We start from the raw sequence: 25541 nt of genomic DNA, 5'->3' as shown, positions 1-25541 counted from the left end.
CGGGGCGGGGGGCGGCTCTGGGGGATCCCCATTCCTGTGGGGGGGGGCAGCGCGGATTTGGGGGTGCACAGAGATTCCCTCCCCTCCCCCGAGCTGCCCCCGGATCCCCCCAGACCCCCCGGACCCCCCCGTGCCCCCAAAGCCGCGGGCCCGCTGCCCCCCGGGCTGGCCGTGCTCATGCAGGGGGGGCTGCTCGGGCCGTGCCACCCCCCCCCGGGCTGTGTCACCCCCCGAGGGGACCCCCGGACCCCCGAGAGGTGGGGGGGGGCGTGCGGGGGGGGGCGGGGGGGTCAGAGACTCTGGGGGTCACACAGAGAAACCCTGGGGTCACACAGAGTCCCTGGGGTCACACCAAGTCCCTAAGGGTGACACCGAGTCCCTAAGGGTCGCACAGGGTCCCTGGGAGTCACACAGGGTCCCTGGAGGTGACACAGAGTCCCTACGGGTGACACCGAGTTCCTAAGGGTCACACAGAGTCCCTGGGGGTGACACAGAGTCCCTAGGAGTCACACAGAGTTCCTAAGGGTCACACAGAGAGTCCCTGGGGTCCCACTGAGTCCCTGGGGGTGACACCGAGTTCCTGGGGGTGACACAGAGTCCCTAGGAGTCACACAGAGTTCCTAAGGGTCACACAGAGAGTCCCTGGGGTCCCACTGAGTCCCTGGGGGTGACACCGAGTTCCTGGGGGTGATGCAGAATCCCTAGGGTGACACCGAGTCCCTAAGGGTGACCCAGAGTCCCTGGGGGTGACACCGAGTCCCGGGGATGGCCCCGAGTGCCAGGGGTGGCCCCAGGTCCCGGGGGTGGCAGGGACCCTACTCCAGGTAGATGTCCTCTGTGGGGCAGGCGTACTCCAGGTGCTCCTGGTAATATTCCTGAAACGCTCGGCTGGGGAGGCCAGCGATGGGGAGGGGGGTCAGCGAGGGGAGGGGGGCACAGAGAGACACCCCCAGACCCACTGAGACCCCACAAACAGGGGCTGGTACCCCCAGAGCTGGCACAGCTGGATCCCAGCACCCATAGCCCCCCAAACCTGGCACAGCTGGACCCTGGTACCCACAGCATCCCCAGACCCCCCAAACCTGGCAGATCCTGGTACCCACAGCATCCTCAAACCTGGCACAGCCAGACCCCACAACCCCATAGCCCCCCCAGACCTGGCACTGCCAGAGCCCTGTACCCACAGCCCCATAGCTACCCCAGTCCCTGGCACACAGAGCCCCCACACCCAGCCCTCAGCACCCCAAAACTCTGCACCCCGTGACCCCAGCCCCAGCACAGCCAGAGCCCCCTGCACCCCATAATGCTGCACCCAGACCCCAACCTCCTGGCACCCCAATCCCTGGCACTCCAATCCCCTGGCACCCCTAATCCCCTGGCACCCAGACCCCCAGCACTTCCAACCCCATCAGAGCCAGCCCCCCTGTCCCCTGTCACCCAGATCCCCAAAGCCCTGGCACTCTGACCCTCCACCACCCCCAGACCTTCTGCACCCCCAATCCCCTGGCACCCCAATCCCCTGCCACACAGACCCAGTCCCTGGCACGCAGACCCCAATCCCCTGGCACCCAGACCCCCAGCACTCCCAGCCCCCGTGTCCCCTGCCCCCTGTCACCCCTTGTCCCCTGTCACCCAGACCCCCAGATCCCCCAATCCCTGGCACCCTGACCCTCCAGCATCCCCAGACCCTCTGCACCCCCAATCCCCTGGCACCCAGAGCCCACAAAACCTCCAGCCCCAACACCCCATGCCCTGCCCCCCATGCCCCCCATGTCCCTCATGTCCCCAGTGCCCCCCAGTGTCCCCGTACCCCCCATACCCCCCGTACAGCCCATGCCCCCAGCCCCATGTCCTGCCCCCCATGTCCCCTGTATCCCACGGTGTCCCCGTGTTCCCCATGTCCTGCCCCCCATGTCCCCTGTACCCCCCATATCCCCATGTTCCCCATGTCCTGCCCCCCATGCCCCCTGTACCCCCCGTATCCCTATAACCCCCATACGCCCCATGCCCCCAACCCCATGCCCTGCCCTCGTGTCCCCCATGTCCCTCATGTCCCCTGTAGCCCCAGTGTCCCCATGTGCCCTGTACCCCCCGTACCCCCTGTATGCCCCATGCCCCCAGCCCCATGCCCTGCCCCCATGCCCCTGTACCCTCCTCGCCCCCCTGTCCCAATGTCCCCCATGTCATCTGCACTCTCTGTACCCCTGTGTCCCCATGCCTCCTGTACCCCCCATGTCGCTTGTACTCCCCTGTGCCCCGGTGCTGCTGTGTCCCCGTGTCCCCTGTGCCACTCATGTCCCTCATGACCCCAGTGCCCCCCGTGTACCCGTACCCCCCGTAGTCCCCATGCCCTCAGCCCCATCCCAGGCACCCCATGTCCCCTGTGTCCCCTGTACCCCCACGTCCCCATACACCCCCTACACTCTGTGCCCCCAGCTCCATGCCCTGCCCCCTCTACCCCCTGTGCCCCCTGTGCCCCCTGTAGCCATGGTGTCCCCGTGTCCCCCATGCCCCCCGTGTCCCCTGCACCCCCCGTGCCCCCCGTGTCCCCCCGGTGTCCCGGTGCCGTACCCGACACACTCGGCCACGTGTCTCATGGACTCCTGCGACACGAACACGTGGCAGGCGAAGCGGCTCAGCACCGGGTGCTTGGTGATGAACCCGAAATAGCTGCGGGGGTGGGGGGCACGGGCTCAGGGGGGCACCCCAAACCTGCCCCGGTGGGCTCTGCCGGGGGGCACCCCCAAACCTGCCCCGGTGGGCTCTGCCGGGGGGCACCCCCAGAGCTCCGGGACGGCCACCCCGGGGACACCAGAGCAGGCAGGGGGCTCTGGGGTGGCACCACGGGTGTCCCTGAGTGGGGTGGGGGTCACTTGGGGTGTCCCTAAATGCAATGAGGGTCCCTTGGGGGCCCTGAGTAGGGTGAGGGTCCCTTTGGCGTGCCCCTGGGTAGGGTGAGGGTCCCTTGGGGTGCCCCTGGATCGGGCAAGGGTCCCTTGGGGTGTCCCTTGGGGTGTCCCTGAATTGGGTGAGGGTCCATTGGAGTGCCCCTGGCAGTGTGGGGGTGTCTTGGGGTGCCCCTGGATGGGATGAGTGTCCTTTGGGGTGTCCCTGGGTAGAGTAAGGGGTCCCCTAGGGCATCCCTAGCACAGTGGGGGTCCCTTGGGGCATCCCTGGAAGGGTGCAGGTGTCCCTTGATGGGGTGAGGGTCCCTTGGGACCCTGGATGGGGTGGGTATTCCTTGGGGTGACCCTGGATGGGGTAGGGGTTCCTTGGGATGTCATTAGGTGGGGTGAGGATCAATTGGAGTGCTCCTGGCAGGGTGAGGGTCTCCTAGGGTGCACCTGAGTAGGGTGGGGGTCCCTCGGGGTGCCCCTGGGGGCAGGGGGGGCTCACCAGCTGTTCCGGGGGTGGCACCCACAGAAGGAGATGTTCTTCATCTGGAAGAAGTGACTGCAGCGCTCGAACTGCGGGGGACAGGGGCACAGGAGGGGCTGGGTCAGGTCTGGGGGACCAGAGCCCCCCAAAATCTGTGCCCGCCCTCAGCATCGGCCCCCAAACCCACAGCCCTGCACCCTGCACCTGCTGGGCACCCCCAAAACCCACCCCCCATTCCTCCCGCCTTGGTCACCCCCAAACCCAGACCCCTGAGCCCCCCAGAACCCACCCCCCATTCCTCCCGCCCTGGTCCCCCCAAACCCAGACCCCTGTCCGCTCCTGTCCCCCCCCAAACCCAGACCCAGACCCCTGTCCCCTCCATGTCCCCCCCAAACCCAGACCCCTGTCCCCTCCTGTCCCCCCCCAAACCCAGACCCAGACCCCTGTCCCCTCCATGTCCCCCCCAAACCCAGACCCCTGTCCCCTCCTGTCCCCCCCCAAACCCAGACCCCTGTCCCCTCCATGTCCCCCCCAAACCCAGACCCCTGTCCCCTCCTGTCCCCCACCAAACCCAGACCCCTGTCCCCTCCTGTCCCCCCCCCCAAACCCAGACCCCTGTCCCGCCAGTGTCCCCCCAGTGTCCCCCCGGTGTCCCCCCGGTGTCCCTGTCCCTGACCTCGTGCTCGGGGCTGTACTCGGTGACGGTCAGGATGAGTTTGATGCCCTGCAGTGTCACCTCCAGGTCACAGCTGGCCGGGGGCCGCAGGTGCACCGTCAGCTTCCGGGTGGTGGCGATCTGGGACAGCGGGAGAGGCGGGAAACGGCAAAAAAAGGGAAAATTGAGAAAGGTAAAATTATAAAATATTGATAAGAGATTGTAAAAGGGAGCCACATGGGGTCAAGGCTGGGGCCTGCTCCTTCTGCTAAACACGGCTCAGCAAGAGCTCCCAAGTTCCCATGCCAAATTTACTATTATTAATTAACTATTAATTTATTATTGATTTTTCTTATTATTATAATTATTTTTGTTATTATTTATTTTATTATTTTTCTTATTATTATAATTATTTTCTATTATTAACTGACTTTTCATCTAATAAACTGACTATTATTATTATTATTATTATTAATAATAATAATAATAATAATAATAATATCACCTGACTTTTCATCTTATCAACTGACTTTTCATTCTCAAGACTATTTATGTAATCTTGAGAGTGAAAAGTTGGTTAATAACAAATTATTTATTCCTGGGTAAAAAACAGGCTGCACCTGTAATAAGAAGAGATCTGTTCCTTGAGAATGAGCAGAAAAGGTGTGGAAATGGACTAAAAATAAAGAAGTTTGACAGATATGTGAAATACTGATGAACTGAGTGTGAGTGTGTTCTTATTTACAATTAGATCTGACAATAATAATATCTAATATTATATTACATTACATTAGACTATATTATATTATATTATATTATATTATATTATATTATATTAATTATGTTTGTTTATATATCATTTCTATTATTAATAATAATAGTATTTATATTATTATTTATATTATGTTAATTGTATTGTGCTGTTTATTGCTACTTCTACTATTTATTTATATTTTAAATCCAGTATCTATATTATGTATTAATATATTACATCTAATAATTAAAATATAACACCGCAGTTAATAAAATTATAGTATGTAATAGTTTGTATGATTAATATATAACTAATATTATAATATATATTTATATTTTACTATAATTTTAGTAATATAATTCTATATAATAATATGCAAAATTATGTTACTAAAATTATAGTATAAATATTATAAATATTCTTATTCAATATAAGTATTTATATATATAAATATATAAATAATATATAATAATATATTAATATAGAAATAATATGTATTATTATAAATATTTTAATGTATGATTACATAATAATATAGGCATAATTATTCTATAATAATATAATAATGCAATTATATAGCTTTAATATAATTTAATAAATATTATATACTATTTATTTTATATATATTTATAATATAAATAATATAATATTATATGATAATATAATTAGTTTTACAATATTAATTATGAAATATACAATATTTCATGTATACTAATACAAATACCTTCGGATAATGCCATCAAATCTGGCCAGTGCCATAAAAATCCGGATTTCCTGCCCGAAGCAGCGCGTCCCGGCTGTTTTTGCCCGCTCACCTTCTGCATGGCGGCGCAGAGGATGCCGTTGCCCTGGTGGTACGGGACCTCCACGGAGCCCAGGAACTGCACGTTGAACCGCTCCACCCAGCACGGGTTCCGCTTCAGCCCTGCGGCACCGCGGGACAGCGGCATCAGCAATCAGGGATCGGGGAATGGCAGAATGGTGGGATGGCGGGATCATGGAGTGACACAGAATCACATGGAATCACACAGAATCATGGAATGGCAGAATGGTGGGATGGCGGGATCATGGAGTGACACAGGATCACATGGAATCACACAGAATCATGGAATGGCAGAATGGTGGGATGGCGGGATCATGGAGTGACACAGGATCACATGGAATCACACAGAATCATGGAATGGCAGAATGGCGGGGTGTCAGGATTGTGGGATCACGGAATCACGCAGAATCAGGGAATCACAGAGAAGCAGGGAATTACAGAATGGCGGAATTTTGGGATTGGGGGATCACGGAATCACACAGGATCGGGGAATCACGGAATCACACATAATCCGGGAATCCCACAATCACGGAATCATACAATCCTGGAATCACAGAATCAGAGAATCACACAATCATGGAATCACACAGGATCGGGGAATCACACAATCACGGAATCATACAATCCTGGAATCACAGAATTAGGGAATCACGCAATCATGGAATCACACAGGATTGGGGAATCACACAATCACGGAATCACAGAATCACACAGAATCAGGGAATCATGAAATCACACAATCACAGAATCAGGGAATTACAGAATCACACAGAATCCTGGAATCACACAATCACACAGAATTGGGGAATCACACACAATCAGGGGATCACACAATCATGGAGTCATGGAATCACACAATCACAGAATCACACAGAAATCAGGAAATCATACAGAATCAGGGAATCACACAATCATGGAATCATGGAATCTCAGGATCACAGGATCATGGAATCATGGAATCACACAGAGAATCGCAGGATCACGCACAATCACAATCACACAGAATCACAGGATCACAGACGATCGCACAATCGCAGAATCACACAGAATCAGGGAATCACACAATCATAGAATCACACAGAATCTCACAGAATCACACAATCACGGAGTCATGGAATCACACAATCACAGGATCAGGGAATCATACAGAATCAGGGAATCACACTCATGGAATCTCAGGATTGCAGGATCATGGAATCACACAATCACACAGAGAATCGCAGGATCACACACAATCGCACAATCACACAGAATCACAGGATCACAGAGGATCACAGAATCACACAATCAATCACACAGGATCACAGAGGATCTCGCAGAATCACACAGAACCACACACAATCACACAGTATCACAGAATCACACAATCAGGGAATCATACAGAATCACACAGTCAATCACAGAATCACACGATGTCACACAGAATCACAGGATCACACAGAATTCTCACAATCACACAATCCCTGGGTTGGGAGAGCCCTGCAAGGCCCTGGAGCCCAGCCCAGCCCCTGGCACCCAGTGCCACCTCCAGGCTGGTTAAACACACCCAGGGATGGTGACTGCACCCCCTCCCCGGGCAGCCATTGCAGAACTTTCTCCCCCTTGCTGGAAAAGCTTTTTGCTGCTCTCCAAGCTGCATTTCCCTTGGCACAGCTCAGGCCGTGTGCTCTGGCTGTGCCAGCGCTGCTGGAGACAGAGCCCAAGGGCAGCTGGGCACAGGCACCTTCCAGGAGCTGTGAGAGTGCTGGGGGCACCCTGAGCCTCCTTTCCTGCAGGCTGAGCACCCCCAGCTCCCTCAGGGCTCCCTCAGCGTTTGTGTCCCAGCCCCTCTCCAGCCCCGCTGCCCCTCTGGCCCTGCTCAGTGTGCCAAGGTCCTGCCCAGGCTGAGGGGGCAGAGCTGGCACAGCCCTGGAGCTGAGCCCTCCCCGTGCCAGGGCGGGGCAGTGCCCTCCCTGCTGCTGTGCCCTCCATTGTGGCACAGTCAGGTGGCACCGGGTCCTTGGCCACCAGGGCACAGTGACCTCCCTGCTGCTGTGCCCTCCATTGTGGCACAGCCAGGTGGCACCGGGTCCTTGGCCACCAGGGCACAGAGACCTCCCTGCTGCTGTGCCCTCCATTGTGGCACAGCCAGGTGGCACCGGGTCCTTGGCCACCAGGGCACACTGGGGCTCCTGTCCTGCTGCCCACCAGGCCCCTTTGTGCCTGGCACTGCCCAGTCACAAGCCAGACTCGAGCCAGCAGCGGGCCCTGCTGGCCAAGAGGGCCATTGATTCTGTATTAACTTCTGCAAAACATTTTATTTTAGGATAGTTTGAAATCTCAGTTTAAATAATATAGATTATTTATTCTATACTAATTTATACATTATTTATTTTTATATTATATATAATTTATAAATTATTTCTATATCTATATATGTTTTTTATAGTAGTGACATATTATTTCTTCTTTACATATATATATTTTATATATATTAAATTTACATATTATTTATTATTAAATGTTTATATATCTTTTCTATTTTTAATATATTATTTATCCTATATTAACTTTTGAAAATTATTTAAATTTAGTAGAGTTTGTAAGCTCTTTTTAAATTATATACATTATTTATTCTATATTAACTTATACATTATTTATTTTTATATAATATATTATTTATATATTTTTATATATTTATATATTCTACATAGCATTTACACATTATTTATTCTTTATATATTATTTATATTTACATATATTAACTTCATATGTCACTATTTATTATTATATGTTTGTATCTCTTCATATGTATTTAAATATATTGTTTATAATATATTAACTTTTGGGCAATGTTTTAATTTAATACAGTTTGTAATATCTTCTAAAATCATATCTATTATTTATTTGATATTAACATTATAGATTATTAATTCTATATTAATGCATATATTATTTATTAGTTTTAATATCTTATCTATTACTATCATTGTTATATTATATATTACTATATTATATTATATTATATTATATTATATTATATTATATTATATATAATAGCATAATATATAATATTTCTATATTAATACATTTTATATTATTTATATTTTTTTTGTTTATATATTGTTTATATATTTTACATAGATTACATTTATATATTATATATTTTATAAATTTTCTAATATATTATTTATTATATATAAAATTTTGCAAATTCTTTTAATATCATTAACATTTGTAATCTATTTTTAAATATAATAAATAATTAAATCTCTTTTTAACTACATCTGATGCAATTTGATATAATTTGTCATTTTTTAATATAATTTGTTAGCCTTTTGTGGTCAATACCCTAATCCCTGTATAGATTGTATATTTTGGTGTGATAAATGCATATATTATTGTTTTAAATAATAAATTATATAAAATATATATTATAGATAGATATCTTAGTTTAAACTGTAATAATTTTAAATTTTGCTTTTGCAAAATATTAATATAGGAGATGTGTGCTGTGTGCTGTAACAGTAACTTTTACAATAGTGACTGTAGTTATGAAATACTAACTAATGCTTTTATTTTTGGAACTAACTGACAATAGTGAGAGTAAGTCAGATAAGTAAAATAACTAAAATTCTCGGTGTGGTTAAATAACATGAAAAAACCCACACAGATAATATGGGGGAAAAAGATGTAAAAAGATTTCTGCCACTGACCCTTCAACTATCAATAACTCCCTGTCTGTTGTGAAGAAATGACACACTCATTGTGAAAAAATAGCATTAACATTGGGAAAAAATGTCATTCACCACTCCCAAAAATCAAATATTCACTCTTGCATGATGGGTCAGGGGTGGAACCAAACTAAAATTTCCCAGAGGATGTAAAAGAACTCAAAGAAACTATTAAATATATATAATCCTCCTAAATAGGTATGCAATCAATGCAATATAAATAATATATAATTTACACATGATATAAAAATAAATAATGCATAAGTTAATATAGAATAAATGAAGTTAATATAGAAAATCGATATAGAAAAAATCAATATAGAAAGAAAATCAATATAGATAAATATGAAAATAATAGAAATAAATATAGATATAAATGTAGAGATAAATGTAAAGGTAAATATAAAGATAAATGTAGAAATAAATGTAGAAATAGTTATTGAAAAATCAATATAGAAAAATAAATATAGAAATAAGAGAAATAAATGTAGAGATAAAGGTAGAGATAAATGTAGAAAAATCAATATAGAAAAATAAATACAGAAATAATAGAAATTAATATAGAGATAAATATAGAAAGAAATATAGAAAAAGAAAAATAGAAAAATATAGAGGAATAAATATAGAAAGAAAATTAATATATAAAAATATAGAAATAATAGAAATATATATTGAGATAAATAGAGAAATGAATGTAGAAATATATATAGAAATAAATATAGAAATATATAGAGAAATAAATATAGAAATAATTGTAGAAATAAATATGTAGAAATAATTATATAGAAATAAAAATCGAAATATAAATATAGCAAGATAAATATAGAGAAATCAATATAGAAAGAAAATCAATATAGAAAAACATAGAAAAATATAGAAATAAATATAGAGATAAATAGAGAAATAAAAGTAGAAATATATCTAGAAATAAATGTAGAAATATGTATAGAAGTATATATAGAAATTTGTATAGAAATAAATATAAAAATAAATATAGAAAAATACATATAGAAAAAAGAAAAATTATTATAATAAAGCAGCGTGACCTAGCTACGGCCACACCCCCAAAGCTTTTATCCCTTATGAAAAATTAAAAACATTAAAGAGCAAAGCTCATTTCTCACAGAGAGGGCCCCCCAAGCCCCCAGGCCCCTCTCCAGCCCCCTCCCCATTCCGGGGGTCCCGGGCTCGTACCGACGGCGTCGCGGGCCTGCCCCACCACCTCGTGGGCGTAGAAGGCGGGGAAGATGCCGCGCTCGCCCGTGCGCATGTTGTAGCCCCGGTACCAGTAATCGTCCTCCTCCAGCTCCACCAGGATGGGGTCGTCCACGTCCAGCTCCAGCTCGTCCTCGTGCCGCGGGATGAACCTGTGGGGACGCGCAGGGGGATGGCGTGGGGACGTGGGCAGCGCCAAAGTCACTGCCATGACCTCGTGGGCAGCCCCAAAGCCACTGCCATGATGTCCTGGGCAGCGCCAAAGTCACTGCCATGACCTCGTGGGCAGCCCCAAAGCCACTGCCATGATGTCCTGGGCAGCACCAAAGTCACTGCCATGACCTCGTGGGCAGCCCAAAGTCACAGCTCAGTACCCTCAGGTCACCATCGCCTCCCCAGAGTCACTGCTCTGACCTCCTGGCCAGCCCCAAATTCACTGCCCTGATCTTTTGGGCAGCCCAAAGTCACTGCCATGATGTCCTGGTCAGCCCAAAACCACTGCCCTGACCTTGTGGTCAGCCCAAAGCCACTGCCCCGACCTTGTGGGCAGCCCCAAATTCACTGCCCTGACCTCCTGGTCAGCCCCAAAGCCACCGCTAGGCACCCCTCAGGTCATCAGCACCCCAAAACCACTGCACTGCCCTCCTGGTCAGCCCAAAGGCACTGTCCCATACCTCTCAGCTTCCAATCACCCCAAATCCACTCTCCTCAGCCCCTCACCACCCCAAAAATCCACCCCACTACACCCCTGACCTCCTGGTCACCCCAAAAACCACATTCCTGACCTCCTGGTCAGCCCCAAATTCACTGCCCTGACCTCTGCCCCAGTCACAGCCTTGACCTCCTGGTCATCAGCCCCAAAGCCACTCCACTCACCTTCTCATCACTCCCAAAGCCACTGCCCTTGGCCATTCACCAAAAATCCACCCTGCTACACCCCTTCCCCTCCTGAGCACCCCCAAACCCAGACCCACATCCCTTCCCCTCCTGGGCACCCCCAAACCCAGACCCACATCCCTTCCCCTCCTGGGCACCCCCAAACCCACAGCCCTGTCCCCCTCATCCCCTCCTCACTCCCCATGCTCAGACCCCACCCCAATGTTGTGGTCACCCCCAAACCCTGTGGCAGCTCTGGGGGGACATGACACCCCCAGAACCCAGGGACAGCCACCCCAGCAGCGGGCAGGGGGCCCTGGGGTGGCACTGCGGGGACCTGGGTGTCCCCAGCAGGGGCCATGTGTCACCTTGGGTGTCACCGGGGGCGGCCTCACCTGAAGACAGCGCGGTGGGTCTGCTCCCGCTCCTCGCCGTTCACCATGCAGGAGAACAGCCCGAAGGACTCTGTGCCTGTGGGGACAGCAATGCCAGGGACACGGGGGACAGCTGCCACCCCCATGGGACACGGGGGACAGCTGCCACCCCCACAGGGACACCCCCACCCATGTCCCTGGGGGGCACTCGTGGGGTCAGAACCCTCCTGGGGGTCCCACCTGGGCCCTGCCCAGCAGAGCAGGGTCAGGGACCCCTGTGGTTACTGTGAGCCTGCCCTGTCTCCCGTGACATGTCGCGATATGCCATGACATCCCAAACGTATCATGACATATCGTGGCATGGCATGGCACACGGGACTGGTGCCAGGGACAGGACAGGGAGGGCAGCTGGTGTGAGAAGAGCTGGGACAGCATGGCACAACATGTCACAACATCCCAGGACATATTGGAACATGCTGTGACATGTCAGGACATGCTGTGACATGTCGTGACATGCCACAAACAGGGTACATGGGAATGGCTGGGGCAGGACACGGAGGGCAGCCAGTGTGCCAAGGTCACCCAGACCAGCCCAGGACACCGTGACATGTCACGACATGTCACAACACGACACCGCCACTTACTGGAGGAGCGCGAGGTGCTGTTGACGAAGACGTTGAGGAACTTCTTGGAGAACTGCAGGTCGGCCTCGGGGGACGAGTCCTCGGAGGAGCTGCGCGCGTCGGGGGCCACCAGCCCGTCCCCAAAGGCCACCTCGTCGTCGCAGGCCCTCAGGATGTCGCTGTCGTCGCTGAGCACGGACGTGCAGCGCCGCAGGCTGACCAGCTCCAGCTGCGTGTGCTCATCCACCACCAGCGTGTACTTGACCGAGTCGTAGGCCAGCGACTCATCCAGCGCCGGCGGCTCCGGCGGCTCCGGCGCCTCCCCGGCCGGGCTGCCCCGGCGCGAGGCCACCAGGGCCGGCTCGGCCTCCTCCAAGGCCATGGCGAAGCCGCGGTTGGTCTTGGCCGTGGACACGTCCAGCGCGGCGGGGTCGGCGTCGGGCGCTAACCGGACGTCGTCGATCATGGAGTCGGCCTCCAGCACGCCCGAGTCCAGGTCCCCGTCGAGGGCCCAGCGCCGGGGGCTGGCGGGGCGGCGATCCCCGCCGGTGACGGCGGGCTCGGCTCCAGGGGACGCCCGTGGCAGCGAGGCCGGGCGGCAGCCCAGGGTGGCCAGGACCTCGGAGGCGTCCAGGCGGCCGAGGGCGACGGGGCGGCCGGGGCACACGGGCGCGATGGTGTCGTTGGTGGGGTTGCTGAGGAACAGGAAGGGCCCCGGCTCCTCGGCCGGCGGCTCCGGCGGCGGCTCGGCGGCCGCGTGCTCGGCCTCGGCCAGGGAGCTGCGCAGCGTCTCCATGTCCACCAGCTCGATGGCGCCGCGCTGGCACCGTGTCCCTGCCGCCGTGTCCGCCAGCGCCGCCGGCGAGTCCCGCGGGCCCGGCTCCTCGTCCAGCGCCTCGCTCAGGATCTCGGGCTCCAGGTCGGAGGCGGGCGAGATGGTGTCGCACAGTGAGTGGCTGTTCTGGAAGCACTCGTCCGGGCACTTGATGGGGTACGAGCCCTCCGAGATCATCTTGTTCACCAGGTTGCTGAGCAGCCACGGCGAGTCCGAGTCCTCGCTCAGGTCGGGTTCCGACTCCGAGTCGGAGTCGTACTCGCTGTTGTCCTCTTCGTCCGCCTCGGGCATCAGCTTGGGCCCCACGGGCAGGTAGAAGGAGCGGCGGATGCTCTCCAGGCTGTGGTCGGGGTCGATCTTCAGGTCCAGGGGGCTGGCGCTGGACACCTCGGTCTGGCCCTCGGGCGCGGGGCCGTCGGCCGGGTCCAGGCTATCGTAGTAGGCGTCCATCTTCAGCTCGGCCAGGCTCTCCCTCCTGAGTACGCCACGCTCCGGCGGGCCCCTCTCGGCCGGCTCCTCCTCGTCCTCCTTGCCCTTGTCCAGCAGCAGCGAGTCCTTGATGCCCAGCAGGCCGGGCGCCTCCAGCTCGGGCTCCAGCTCTCCCTCGGAGCCGGGCGAGCTGGCCTCCTCGATGGAGTTGGTCAGGTGGGACGAGCGGCCGCTGCTGCTGTCGCTGCTGAGGTCCAGCTCGGTCTCCGAGATGGACGAGATCATGTTGCTGACCAGGCGCCCGCCGGCGAAAGCCGCCTCGAGCTCCCCGTCCACGTCCGAGTCAGAGCCGGGCGAGCTGAGCTCGTCCCCGCGCCGCCCGCCGGGCAGGAAGGGCTTGGCCGTGCGGCTCGTGAGGTCGGCCTCGATGCCCGGGTCCGAGGAGGGCGACGTGGTCTCCGAGGAGCCCGAGGGGTGGCCGCGCACGCTGGCGGCCCGGCCGGACTGGGCGCCCTCCCCGTCGGAGCTGAGCGGCTCCGCGGGAGCCCCGTCCCGCTCCGGCCGAGGGGGCCGCGGCTGCGGCTGCGGGCGGGGGGACCCCGGGCTGCCGCCGCCCTGGGGCTGCGTGGGGGCCTGGGGGGCGGCCTGGGGCGGGGGGGCGGCCTCGGGGGCGCCGGGGGGAGCCGCGGGCCCTGTTGGAGAGAGACAGGGGTGAGGAGGCGGGGGCGGCTGGCGGGGGCGCGGCGGGGAGAGCGGAGCTCGGAGCGCAGCGGAGATGAGGTTCATGTTAAAATCGGGCGCGGCTCTCGGGGGCGATGGGTTACCATGTGCCAGGGACTCGGGGCTGTTGCCTTGCGAGTCCAGGGGGGAGGGCGGCAGCGAGGGGGGAGCCCCCCCGGGGCCCGGCGGGCTCTCCAGGCAGGGTCCGTCCAGGATGCAGGCGTGGGGGGACGAGTGTCCTGCGGGGAGGGGACACGGAGCCGGCGTCACCCCGCGGGGCGGCCGCGGGAGCCGGCAGCACACCCGCGATGGCACAGCCCCACTGTCACACCTGCATTGTCACACCCGTGTTGGCACAGCCCCACTGTCACATGCCCAAATGTCACACCTGCATTGTCACACCGGCGATGGCGCAGCCCCACTGTCACCCCTCCATTGTCACACCCGCATTGTCACACCAGCGATGGCACAGCCCCACTGTCACTCCGCCATTGTCACACCCGCATTGGCACAGCCCCATTGTCACATGCACAAATGTCACACCCGCGATGGCACAGCCCCACTGTCACACCTGCATTGTCACACCCGCATTGGCACAGCCCCACTGTCACACCTGCGTTGGCACAGCCCCCTTGTCACACACGTGTTGGCACAGTTCCACTGTCACAGCCCCACTGTGACACCTGCATTGTCACAGCCCCACTGTCACACCTGCATTGTCACACTCGCATTGGCTCAGCCCCACTGTCACCTTGCCACTGACACAGCCCCACTGTCACATCCCATTGGCACAGCCCCACTGGCACACCTGCATTGTCACACCTACGTTGGCACAGCCCCATTGTCCCAGCCCCGCTGTCAACACCCGCGTTGGCACAGCCCCACTGTCACATGCCCAAATGCCATACCTGCATTGTCACACCTGCATTGTCACAGCCCCATTGGCACAACACCAATGTCACACCTGCATGTCACAACCCCACTGTCACACCTGCGTTGGCACAGCCCCACTGTCACAGCCCCATTATCATAGCCCAAATGTCACAGCCCAAATGTCACACCCACGTTGGCACAGCCCCACTGTCACACCTGGGTTGGCACAGCCCCATGTCACCCTGCCACTGACACAGCCCCACTGTCCCAGCCCCATTGTCACACCTGCATTGTCACAGCCCCACTGTCACCGTGCCATTGTCACCCTGCCACTGTGACCCCGCCACGGTGCTCACCGGTGTGTGAGGAAGAGGAGGAGGAGGAGGAGTGCAGCAGCGCGTCCTGCCAGCTGGGGCGCGGCGCGGGCGGGGCGAAGCCGCCGTTGTTGTTCAGGGAATCCTGCGGGGACAGAGGGGCCGGGGGGATCAATGGGGACCCCCGACCCCGGGAGCGCTCGGGGACACCGGGGGGACACTGGGAGGGGGGCGTGGGAATGGGGATGGGGATATGGGGGATTGGGGGGGACACAAGGATGGGGGCGTGGGAATGGGGATATGGGGGATGTGGGGGATATGGGAATGGAGAATGGGGATATGGGGGATGTGGGGATGGGGGATGTGGGAATGGGGGATGTGGGCATGGGGGATGTGGGATATGAGGGATGTGGGATGGGATTTGTGGGAATGGGTCCTAGGGGGGACAGGGATGGGAATGGGTGCAGGAGGGGACAGGGATGGGGGGACATCCCTGGGATGGGGGCATGGGAATGAGGGATGTGGGAATGAGGGATGTGGGAATGGGGGATGTGGGGATGGGTCCTAGGGGGGACAGGGATGGGAATGGGTGCAGGAGGGGACAGGGATAGGGGGACACCCCCGGGGATGGGCTCTGGTGGGACAGGGATGGGATTGGGTTCTGAAGGGGACAGGGATGGGGGACAGGGATGGGGGGACATTCCCAGGGATGGGCACTGGGGGACAGGGATGGGAATGGGGGATGTGGGGACAGGATGGGGGTACAGGAGGGGGTGCTGGGGGTGGGGATGGTCCCGGGGGTGTCGCAGGGAGGGCTCTGGGGTGCCTGGCAGCCCCCGTTCCACGTGCGCGGGTTTATCCGGATTAGGGCCGCCGCATCCATCCCTGCATCCCCTGCCCGGCCAGAGCGCCCATGGGCATGGCACAGCACGGCACGGGTGGCACGGTGCCCACCCCGGGGACAAACCCAGCAGGGCGCTGACCACGGGACAGCCGTGTGGGACCCCGGGAGCACGGCCCCGGCCCGCAGGGGTGTGGGGAGCCCCGGCATGTTCGGGAATGTCGCGGCGGCAGCTGCAGCGGGATTAGTCCCGCCGGGAAGCGCGGGCAGCGCTAATCCCGGCACATCCCGGCGGGAGCGGGGATTAGGGAGCGCGGCCGGGCCGTGGGGAACCAACCGGGGTGGCCCTGACAGGGACTGGGGTGGGCATCGAGGGGGCAGGGGTATGGGAATGGGGGGGCGACAGGGATGGGGGAATGGGAATGGGAGGATACAGGATTGGGGGATGTGAGAAATGGGAGAGATGGGAATGGGGAGAGATGGGAATGGGGGATGTGAGAAAAGGGAGATATGGGAATAGGGGAGATGGGAATGGGACGAGATGAGAATGGGAAGGGGAGATGGTAATGGGGATGTGGGAATGGGGAAATGGGGATGGGTCCTAGTGGGGACAGGGATGGGAATGGGTGCAGGAGGGACAGGGATGGGAGAGATCGGAGTGGGTGATGAAGGAAATGGGGACACGTGCCAGAGGGGACAGAGATGAGGGACACGTTGGGGGAGGACAAGTGAAGGGTGGTGGAAGGGTTAAAGACAGGGGACAGGGCATGGGGACACAGGGATGGCTGCAGGGGGGACACAGGGATGCGTTCTGTGGGGACACAGGGATGGCTGCAGGGGGGACAGGGACACAGGGATGCGTTCTGTGGGGACACAGGGACACAGGGCCCGAGCACCAGGATGTCGCCTCCTCCCGGGACCCCGCGATGGGGCAGATCCAGAGGCCCCACCCGCCCCTCCAAGGGATGACGGAGCCACGCAGGGACCCGGCCGGGCCGGGCCGGGCAGGACCCCCGGGCTCTGTCCCCTCTGTCCCCTCTCAGTGACCGCCACCCCCCGGGGCCCCCCCCCAGACCGGCAGCGCGCGGGGCCCTCCCGGGAAAAGGGGGGGCCCCGAAATTCCCGAGGGCCCGCGGTTCCCTGGCAACGCCGGCGGTGCAGCCGCTTCCCACACACTGCGGCGGCGCCTGCGCCGCGACACGGGGACATCCCTGCGGCGACACGGCCGGGGGGACACCCCGGGAGCCCCGCAAAACGGGGGACACGGCGTGGGGGGGGCACCGGGGACGGAGAGCACCGGGAGGGAGGGGACAGTGACCGCGGGGGGCAAGGGACAGTGACTACAGAAGGGAAGGGACAGTGACCCCCAGGGGGGGACAGGGACAGTGACCCAAGGCGGGGGGACAGTGACCACGGAAGGGAAGGGACAGACCTCAGTGAGGGAAGGGACACAGATTCCAGGGAGGGATGGGGACAGTGAGCCCAGGGGGAGGGGACAGTGACTCCGGGATGGATGGGGACACAGATCCTGGGGGCATGGGGACACAGACCCAGGGGCAAGGGGACAGTGACCCCCAGGGAGGATGGGGACACAGATTCCAGGAGAAGGGGACACAGACCCCAGGGAGCCATGGAGACAGTGACCCCAGGAGAAGGGGACAGTGACCCTGGGGAGGAAGGGGACAGTGACCCCAGGAGAAGGGGACAGTGACCCGGGGGGGATGGGGACACAGACCCCAGGACAAGGGGACACCTGCGGCCAGCCCGGCCTCACCTGGGTGCCCGGGGCCGTCAGGTTGAGCGTGGTGGGGCGATGCTTCTGCGTCTCCTCCAGGGCGGGCGAGGGGATGGGCGAGGCCGAGGGGGACGGCGGCGCCTCCAGCTCGTTGCCTTCCTCCTCCTCCTCTTCCTCGTCGTCGTCGTTGTCGTCGATCATCTCGAACTCCTGGAAGTCGTCCTGGAAGGTGCACACGGGGTGCGGCTGCTCCCCGCGCTCCAGCACCAGGCAGTCCTGCGGGCGGCACCGTGTCAGGGACCAGGGGACAGCCCAGGGCCACCCCCCTGCCACCGAGGGGTGGCAGCGTCCCCAGTCCCCGCTGGGGTGGCCTGAAGGGACAAGGGACCCCCGGCTCGTCCCCTCTCTCTCAGCACCCACAGAGCCACCAAAGGCACCGCTGTGGGTGAGTGGTGGCAGCCCGGTGTCCCCGCAGCCCCCGCGGTGTCCCCAAGGGCCACCAGGCCCCTGCACCTTCTCGTAGTGGTCCGAGTCGTAGTTGAGGCCGATGCCGCAGTCGTCCGTGATCTCTGACAGGTCCTCGTCATCGAACTCCTCCAGGCTGATGTCCTGGGGGGGCCTGGGGACACGGGGGACACGGTTCAGTGACAGCCAGGCCCTCACGGCACCATGAGAGCAAAGTGGCACCACGGGGACACAGGGGACACGGCCAGTGACAGCCTGGCCCTCATGGCACCGTGAGAGCAGAGTGGCACCACGGGGACAGAGGGGACACAGCCTGGACAGGCTCTCCTGGCACTGTGAGACACCATGGGGACACAGGGGACACAGCTCAGTGACAGCCCGGCCAGGCCCTCACGGCACTGAGAGCAGAGGGACACCATGGGGACATCTGTCCGTGTCTGGCTGGCACTCTTGGCATGGGAGTACCAGGGACAGGGCTCCAGGACACTGTCACCTTTGGGTGCCACACAGACATGGCACCACAGCCCTGTCACTTCTGGTGCCACACGGACACGGCACCATAACCCTGTGATCCCTGTGTGTTACACGGGCGTGGCATCAGGACACTGTCACCTCCAGTGCCACACGGACATGGCACCAAACCCTGTCCCCCCTGGGTGCCAACACCAAGAGAACCACAAGGACGTGTCACTACAACCCTGTCACCTCTGGTGCCACATGGACATGTCACCAGAGGTGACAGGGTTGTGGTATCACCTGTCACCCCTTAGTGCCAGCATGGGACAACCACAAGGACATGTCAGCATTACACAGGGACATGACACCACAGCCCTGTCACCGCCAGGTGCCACATGTACGTGGCACCAAACCCTGTCACCCCTTGGTGCCAGCACAGGACAACAACAGGGACATGTCCCCATAACACCAGGACACGCCACCAAACTCTGCCACCCCTGGGTGCCAGATGGACATGGCACCAAAGCCTTGTCACCCCTTAGTGCCAGTACAGGACAACAACAGGAACATGTCACCACACCTCTGTCACCCCTGGGGCCACATGGATATGTCATCAGTCCCCTGTCACCTCTGGGTGCTGGCACAGGACAACCACAGGGACATGGCACCACAACCCTGCCACTCCTTAGTGGCAGCACAGGACAACAACAGGGACATGGCACCAAATCCTGTCACCCCTGGTGCCACATGGACACGTCACCACAACCGTGTCACTTCTGGGTGCCACATGGACACGCCACCACACCCCTGTCACCCCTGGGTGCCACATGGACGTGGCACCACACCCTGTCCCCCCTGTGTGCCGGCACAGGACAGCCACGGGCACACGTCACCCACGGCTGTCACCACGCGGTGGCACCGGCTGGGCGGAGGTGCCGAGGCCACCGCATGTCCCAAATTCCCGTCCCACAGAATCCCCGGAGCCGAGGTGGGGAGGGGACGGTCACCAGCTCTGGGGTGGCCTGTGCTGCTGGGGGGGGGGGGGGGGGGTCACACCGGCATGGCTGGAGGTGACAAAGGGGACACAGGCTGTGACACCCCTGAGCGCATTCCCAGGGAACGGGGGTGCCATGGAAACCAGCGGCTCCTGCGGGAACAGCAGAATGAGAGAAATCCCGAAATCCCGAAATCCTGAAATCCCGGCAGGGTTTGGGGCCGGAAAACAGAAACTGGGGGTTTGGGGGGGCTCCGTGAGGGGGGAGATACAGCCTGGGTGCCACTGGGAGCCTCTGGTCACCCTCCGTGGGGTTGGGGACACCCAGGGTCCCCTCAGCAGCACCTGGGCACCGCTGGGACCCTCTTGTCACCCTCTGTGGGGTTGGGGACACCCAGGGTGCCCCATTCCAGCCCCAAGGGTGTGTGGCAGTGCCTGGGTGCCACTGGGAGCCTCTGGTCACCTTCCTTGGGGTTGGGGACACCCAGGGTCCCCTCAGGGTCCCCCAGCAGCACCTGGGCACCACTGGGACGTTGTGCCCACCCTCTGTGGGGCTGGGGACACCCAGGGTCCCCTCAAGGTCCCCTCAGGGTCCCTCCAGCAGCACCTGAGCACCAGTGGGACGCTGTGTCCCCCTCCATGGGGTTGGGGACAGCCCGGTGGGCTCGGGCGGGTGCGGGGGCCCAGCCCGCAGGGTGGCAGCAGGGTCAGACCCCCAAGGGGACCCAGGGCTGTCCCCTGTCCCCCCCGCGGTGCAGCCGCCCCCGATTCCCGGCAGGAAGATTCCCCTAATCCCATAATTCCCAGAAGTAGGGCACGGCCGCGCCGAATCCGCGCAGATTTGGGGCAAAAGCGGCAGAAACGGAGCCGGGGCCGGGGCTGAGCGGGAGCGGGGCCCCAAAGGACACACGGGGCAGGGGAGCCCTGGGCCGGGGGGTGAGGGGTCCCGGGGATTGGGGAGCGCAGCTTTTTGGGGTGCAGAGCCCTGGGGTGCTGGGAGGGAATGTCCTTCGGGGTGCAGAGCCCTGGCGTGTCGGGGAACAGAAATTTTGGGGTTCAGGAACCTTTGGGGTGCCGAGCTATGGGATGTAGAGGTGCAGAGCCCTTTGGGGTTCAGAACCCTTTGGGGTTCCAGGGTGCCAGACTCTGGGGTGTTGGGGTGCAGAGCCCCGGGCTGTGCGGAAGAAGAACATTTTTGGTGTGCAGAACCTTTTTGGGATATTGGGGTGCAGATCCTGTTGGGTTATAGGTTAGAGCCTGGGGTATTGAGGAACAGAGCCCTGGGGTTTTGGGGTGCAGATCCTGTTGGGTTATAGGTTAGAGCCTGGGGTATTGAGGAACAGAGCCCTGGGGTTTTGGGGTGCAGAGCCCAGGATGTTGGGGTGCAGAGCCCCAAAAATGCTGAGGAGCAGAGCCTTGGGGTGTCAGGGAGCAGAGCCTTTTGGGGTGCAGAACCCAGGGGTATTGAGGACCAGACTCCTGGATATTGGAGTACAGATCCCAGGATCTTGGAGTAGAGATCCCAGGATGTTGGGGTGCAGAGCCCTACGGGTGTAGAACCTTACAGGGTGCAAAACCATCTCCCAACCCCACAGAATACGGGGGGCTGCCCCCCTGCAGGAAGAACCTTGGGACCCTGCTGTCCCTGGAGTCTATGGGGGACAGGGACAGTGGGGCTGAGTCCTCCTGGGGTGGGGACCTCGGGGTCCCCTCCTGCACCCCTGGACCCTCCTCACTGGGGGAGAAACTCCTGCCCCTGGCTGGGGGACATGGGAATGGGATGGGATGGCATGGCATGGCATGGCATGGCAACACTGCAGTGGGGTGGGGACATTGTGGTGGGATGGGAATGACACAATGAGATGGGGACACTGGTGGGGTGGGGGGGGATGGCACAGTGGGATGGGGACACTGTGGTGGGATGGGATGGTCACAGTGAGATGGGGACACTATGATGGGGTGGAACCAGCAGTGAGAGCCCATCCAGCTCCACTGATGGGACCCCTGGGGACCGGGCTGGGGCCAAAGGCAGCGCCCCGGCCACGGATACAGAGACACAGCACTGTGGATGAGCAGCAGGAACAAGGACAGTGTCCGTCCCCACCTCGGGGACACTCCCGGGGCCGGCTGGCACTGAGGTGGCAGGAGCGGAGCCGAGGGTGGGGACAGGGCCAGGGGGTCTCACCCAGCCCCGCACAGGCAGAGGGGATCAGGAAGGGCTGGAACCTGCAGGACCCCCCACACCCCTACGGCATCCCAGTGATCCCAGTGCGACCACCCCGAGCTGGGACGGGCCAGAGGGGACCCCAAAGGGTGCCAGCGTCACCTGGCGGGGGGCACGGGGCCGGGAGGGCCGGGCAGGCACAGCGGCGGTGCCAGCGCTGCCAGGGCCGGGAGGGCTGGGCAGGCACAGCGGCGGTGCCAGCGCTGCCAGGGCCGGGAGGGCTGGGCAGGCACAGCGGCGGTGCCAGCGCTGCCAGGGCCGGGAGGGCTGGGCAGGCACAGCGGCGGTGCCAGCGCTGCCAGGGCCGGGCTCCCTCCCCGGGGAGCGCTGCCGGCGGCGCAGGCCCCGGGCGGGTGGAATTTCCTCATCGCTGCCAGCCCCGCTCCCTGCGCACCGCCCGGGGGGGCTCCGAGCGCCGGGAGGGGACCCCACAGTGACCGGGAGGGGATGGCACCCCCGCCCGCTCCCGGAGCTGGCTCTGACCCTGTGGTCACCCCAAATTGGGGACCGGGGGCTCCTGGCTGGCACCCGGGGCTGCCACGGCCCGAGCGGGAGGTGGGAGCCATCGCAAGGCCCGGCTGCGTGCGCGCCTGGAATTCCCACATCGAGCATTCCCTCATCGAGGGAGCGTTCCCACATCGAGCATCCGTTCCCACATCGAGGGAGCATTCCCACATCGCGGGAGCATTCCCAGCCCATTCCGGCCTCTCCTCTCCGGCCAGGGGGTCCCGCCCCACCGGGCACCCCAAGCCGGGCTGGGCACCCCCTCCCTGCCCTCGGCTCCTCAGGGAAGGCTCAGCCGGGATCGGGTTCGGGCTCTCCGTCACCATTCCCGGCTGATCTCGGGGTGCTCGGCGAGCCCCAGGGAGCGGCCCCGGGTTTGGGATGGCTCCGGGCACAGCTCCCGCTCCCCGACTGGGCCCGGCTGCCCCAGGGCCCGGCCCGGGGCCGAGCGGCCCCAGCGAGGCCGTGGCGTCCCCTCCCTGCGCCACCGCGGGCAGCGACAGCCCGGGGTCCTGCTGCGCTGCGGCCCGGGAAGGGGACAGCCCGGCGACAGGGACATCCTGGGGACAGGGACATCCTGGGATGCTCGGGGAAGGGGACATCCTGGGGATGGGGATGCTCAGGGACGGGGACATCCTGGGGACGGGGATGCTAAGGGAGGGGACAGTCCGAGCAAGGGGATGTTCAGAGAAAGGGACATCCTGGGGATGGAGATGCTCAGAGAAGGGGGACATCCTGGGAATGGGGACATCCTGGAGACGTGGATGCTCAGAGAAGGGGACATCCTGGGGCCAGGGACACCCCAGAGAAGGGGAGCCCTGCCCAGCACAGCCACAGCCAGCCAAGGGCACGTCCCGCAGCCCCGCTGTCCCCTGCTCCTCTCTCCGCAGCTCCCGCATCCCCGGGGCGCTCCAGGTGCCCCTCAGGGCCGCCTCCTGCCCTTCCCATTCCGCTGCCGGGCGTCTCGGCCCCGCAGTGCGCCAGCCCGGCCCGCACCGCGACCCCCGGCCCCGCACCGCGACCCCCGGCCCCGCACCCAGCCAAGGTCAGGCGCGGGGCGGGCCCCGCCTCGTCCCCTCCCCGCGGGACCCCCGGCGGCCCTGCGGGAAGGTGACCGATCCCGGGGCCCCGGTGCGGCGTCCCGGCTGCGGGATCCCCCCGGATCCCCTCGGCATCCCCCCGGCCGCGCCGAGCCTGGGGGGGGCGCCGAGCACCCCCCGCTCCCGGGACCGGCCCCCCCATCCCCGTCCCCGTCCCCATCCCGGGGCCGCTGCGGCGCCTCGGGAGAGACAAAGAGGCGGCGGCGGCTCCTCCCGCAGCGGCCCCGGGATGCGGCGGCCCCCGAGGCCGGGGGGGCTCCGGGCCCCGGGCAGGGGAAGGGACGGAGGAGACCCCGCGCCCGCCGCCCGCGGCGCTCCGGGGGCCGGATGGCGGCGCCGGTAACGCCGGGAAGGGCCGCGCCGGGGCGGGGGGCGGGAGGAGCCCCCCCGGCCCCGCATCCCAAGGTGAACGGGCGGGCGGGGGGGGCCGGGGCGCGGGCCCGGTGCAAGGGCGGCACGGCGGGAGGGGAAGGGCAGCGCGACCCCGCATCCCCCCCGCGCATCCCCCGCGCGTCCCCCGCTCACCGGCAGCCGGGCGGGGAGAGCGAGTGGAAGGTGGAGAGCGAGAACATCTCGGCGCGATCCGCCATTTTCTCCGGCCGGGGCTGCGCCGGACTGCGGAGCTGCGGGAGCGGGGGGGGGAGCGGCGGGAGGAGCTGCGGGAGCGGCGGGGGAGCGGCGGGGGGCGGGAGGAGCCGCGGGAATGAACGGGGGGAGAGGGAGGAGGAGCTGCGGGAAAACGGGGGGAGAGGGGCGGGAGGAGCTGCGGGAATAACGGGGGGAGAGGGAGGAGCCGGGAGGGGCGGGGGCGGCCGGAGGGAGGGAGGGAGTTGTGGGATCGGATGGGGTGGGGTGGGATGGGATGGGATGGGATGAGGGGCGGTCCAGGGGGTCCAGAGAAGGAGGGGTCTGGGGGTGTGGGATGGGATTGGGGGAGTTCTGGGAATGGGGGTGGGATTGGGAGGGAATGGGGAGGGGTCCTGGGTGGGCGGGGGGGAATCTCCTGAGGGGAGGGAAAAAGGGAAGGGAAGGGAAGGGAAGGGAAGGGAAGGGAAGGGAAGGCGCTTTGGGATGGGGGGGATCAGCTGGGGCAGGGAGGGGCAGAAAGGGGTCAGTAGGATCGGGGGAGGACAGGGGCATCTATAGGGACAGGGGGTCAGTAGGGTCTACAGCACATCACGGGTTTTATGGTGGGGTCAGGGAGTCTATAGGAGGGGTCGAGGGTCTAAAGTGGGGCCAGAGGGTTTATAGGGTGGCCAGGGGCTCCATAGGGTGGTCGGGGGTTCTGTAGTGGGGCAGGGCGGTATATAGGGTGGTCAGGGGGTCCATAGGGGGTTCAGGGGGTCCATGGGGTGGGCGGGGCTCTGTAGGGGCGGTGACAGGGCCTGGGCGGAGCTGTCCGTGGTGCTGAACGCGGGAGAGGGGAACAGGGGCCACATGGGGGGCAGAGGGGCTATAGGGGGATAGGGGGGTCTATAGGGGATCCCGAAGCTCTGTAGGGATGCTGAGGGATCCATTAGGGGCTCGGGGGGTCTGTGGGGTCGGTAAGAGGGGACAGGAGCCGTGTGGGGACTGGGAGCACAGCTCAGTGGGTCAGGGGTCTATAGGGGATCGGGGGTCTATAGGGAATCCGGGGGGTC

General features: G+C 59.1%; 1 protein-coding gene across 1 annotated transcript; it reads right to left on the bottom strand.

Moving 5' to 3' along the window:
- Window positions 1–800: 800 nt before the first annotated feature.
- Window positions 801–24560, bottom strand: MAPK8IP2 (mitogen-activated protein kinase 8 interacting protein 2). The gene is made up of 12 exons (XM_054294106.1): window positions 24427–24560; window positions 18672–18777; window positions 18198–18434; window positions 15625–15727; window positions 12433–14634; window positions 11810–11885; window positions 10518–10690; window positions 5603–5712; window positions 4055–4174; window positions 3397–3467; window positions 2572–2670; window positions 801–888 (listed from the first exon to the last, which is right to left on the bottom strand). Exons 1-12 carry the CDS (start codon window positions 24489–24491, stop codon window positions 816–818), a joined length of 3435 nt encoding a protein of 1144 aa, XP_054150081.1. The 5' UTR covers window positions 24492–24560; the 3' UTR covers window positions 801–815.
- Between the last annotated feature and the right edge of the window lie 981 nt (window positions 24561–25541).

The sequence above is a fragment of the Melozone crissalis genome, unplaced genomic scaffold, assembly GCF_028551555.1.
Source record: "Melozone crissalis strain CALT ecotype California unplaced genomic scaffold, PUWL_Pcris_2 ptg000208l_1, whole genome shotgun sequence".
Taxonomy (NCBI): domain Eukaryota; kingdom Metazoa; phylum Chordata; class Aves; order Passeriformes; family Passerellidae; genus Melozone; species Melozone crissalis.
Note: the sequence above shows the minus strand (reverse complement) of the source record. Positions and strands in the feature narration are given on the sequence as shown.

Excerpts from the sequence above, each read along its gene's own strand:
- MAPK8IP2 (XM_054294106.1), bottom strand. The coding sequence starts at position 24,491 with ATGGCGGATCGCGCCGAGATGTTCTCGCTCTCCACCTTCCACTCGCTC. Across the intron at positions 18,778-24,426 it reads CTCTCCCCGCCCGGCTGCCG|GCCCCCCCAGGACATCAGCC; the intron begins GTGAGCGGGGGA and ends CCGTGTCCCCAG. Across the intron at positions 3,468-4,054 it reads AGTACAGCCCCGAGCACGAG|TTCGAGCGCTGCAGTCACTT; the intron begins GTCAGGGACAGG and ends TGTCCCCCGCAG.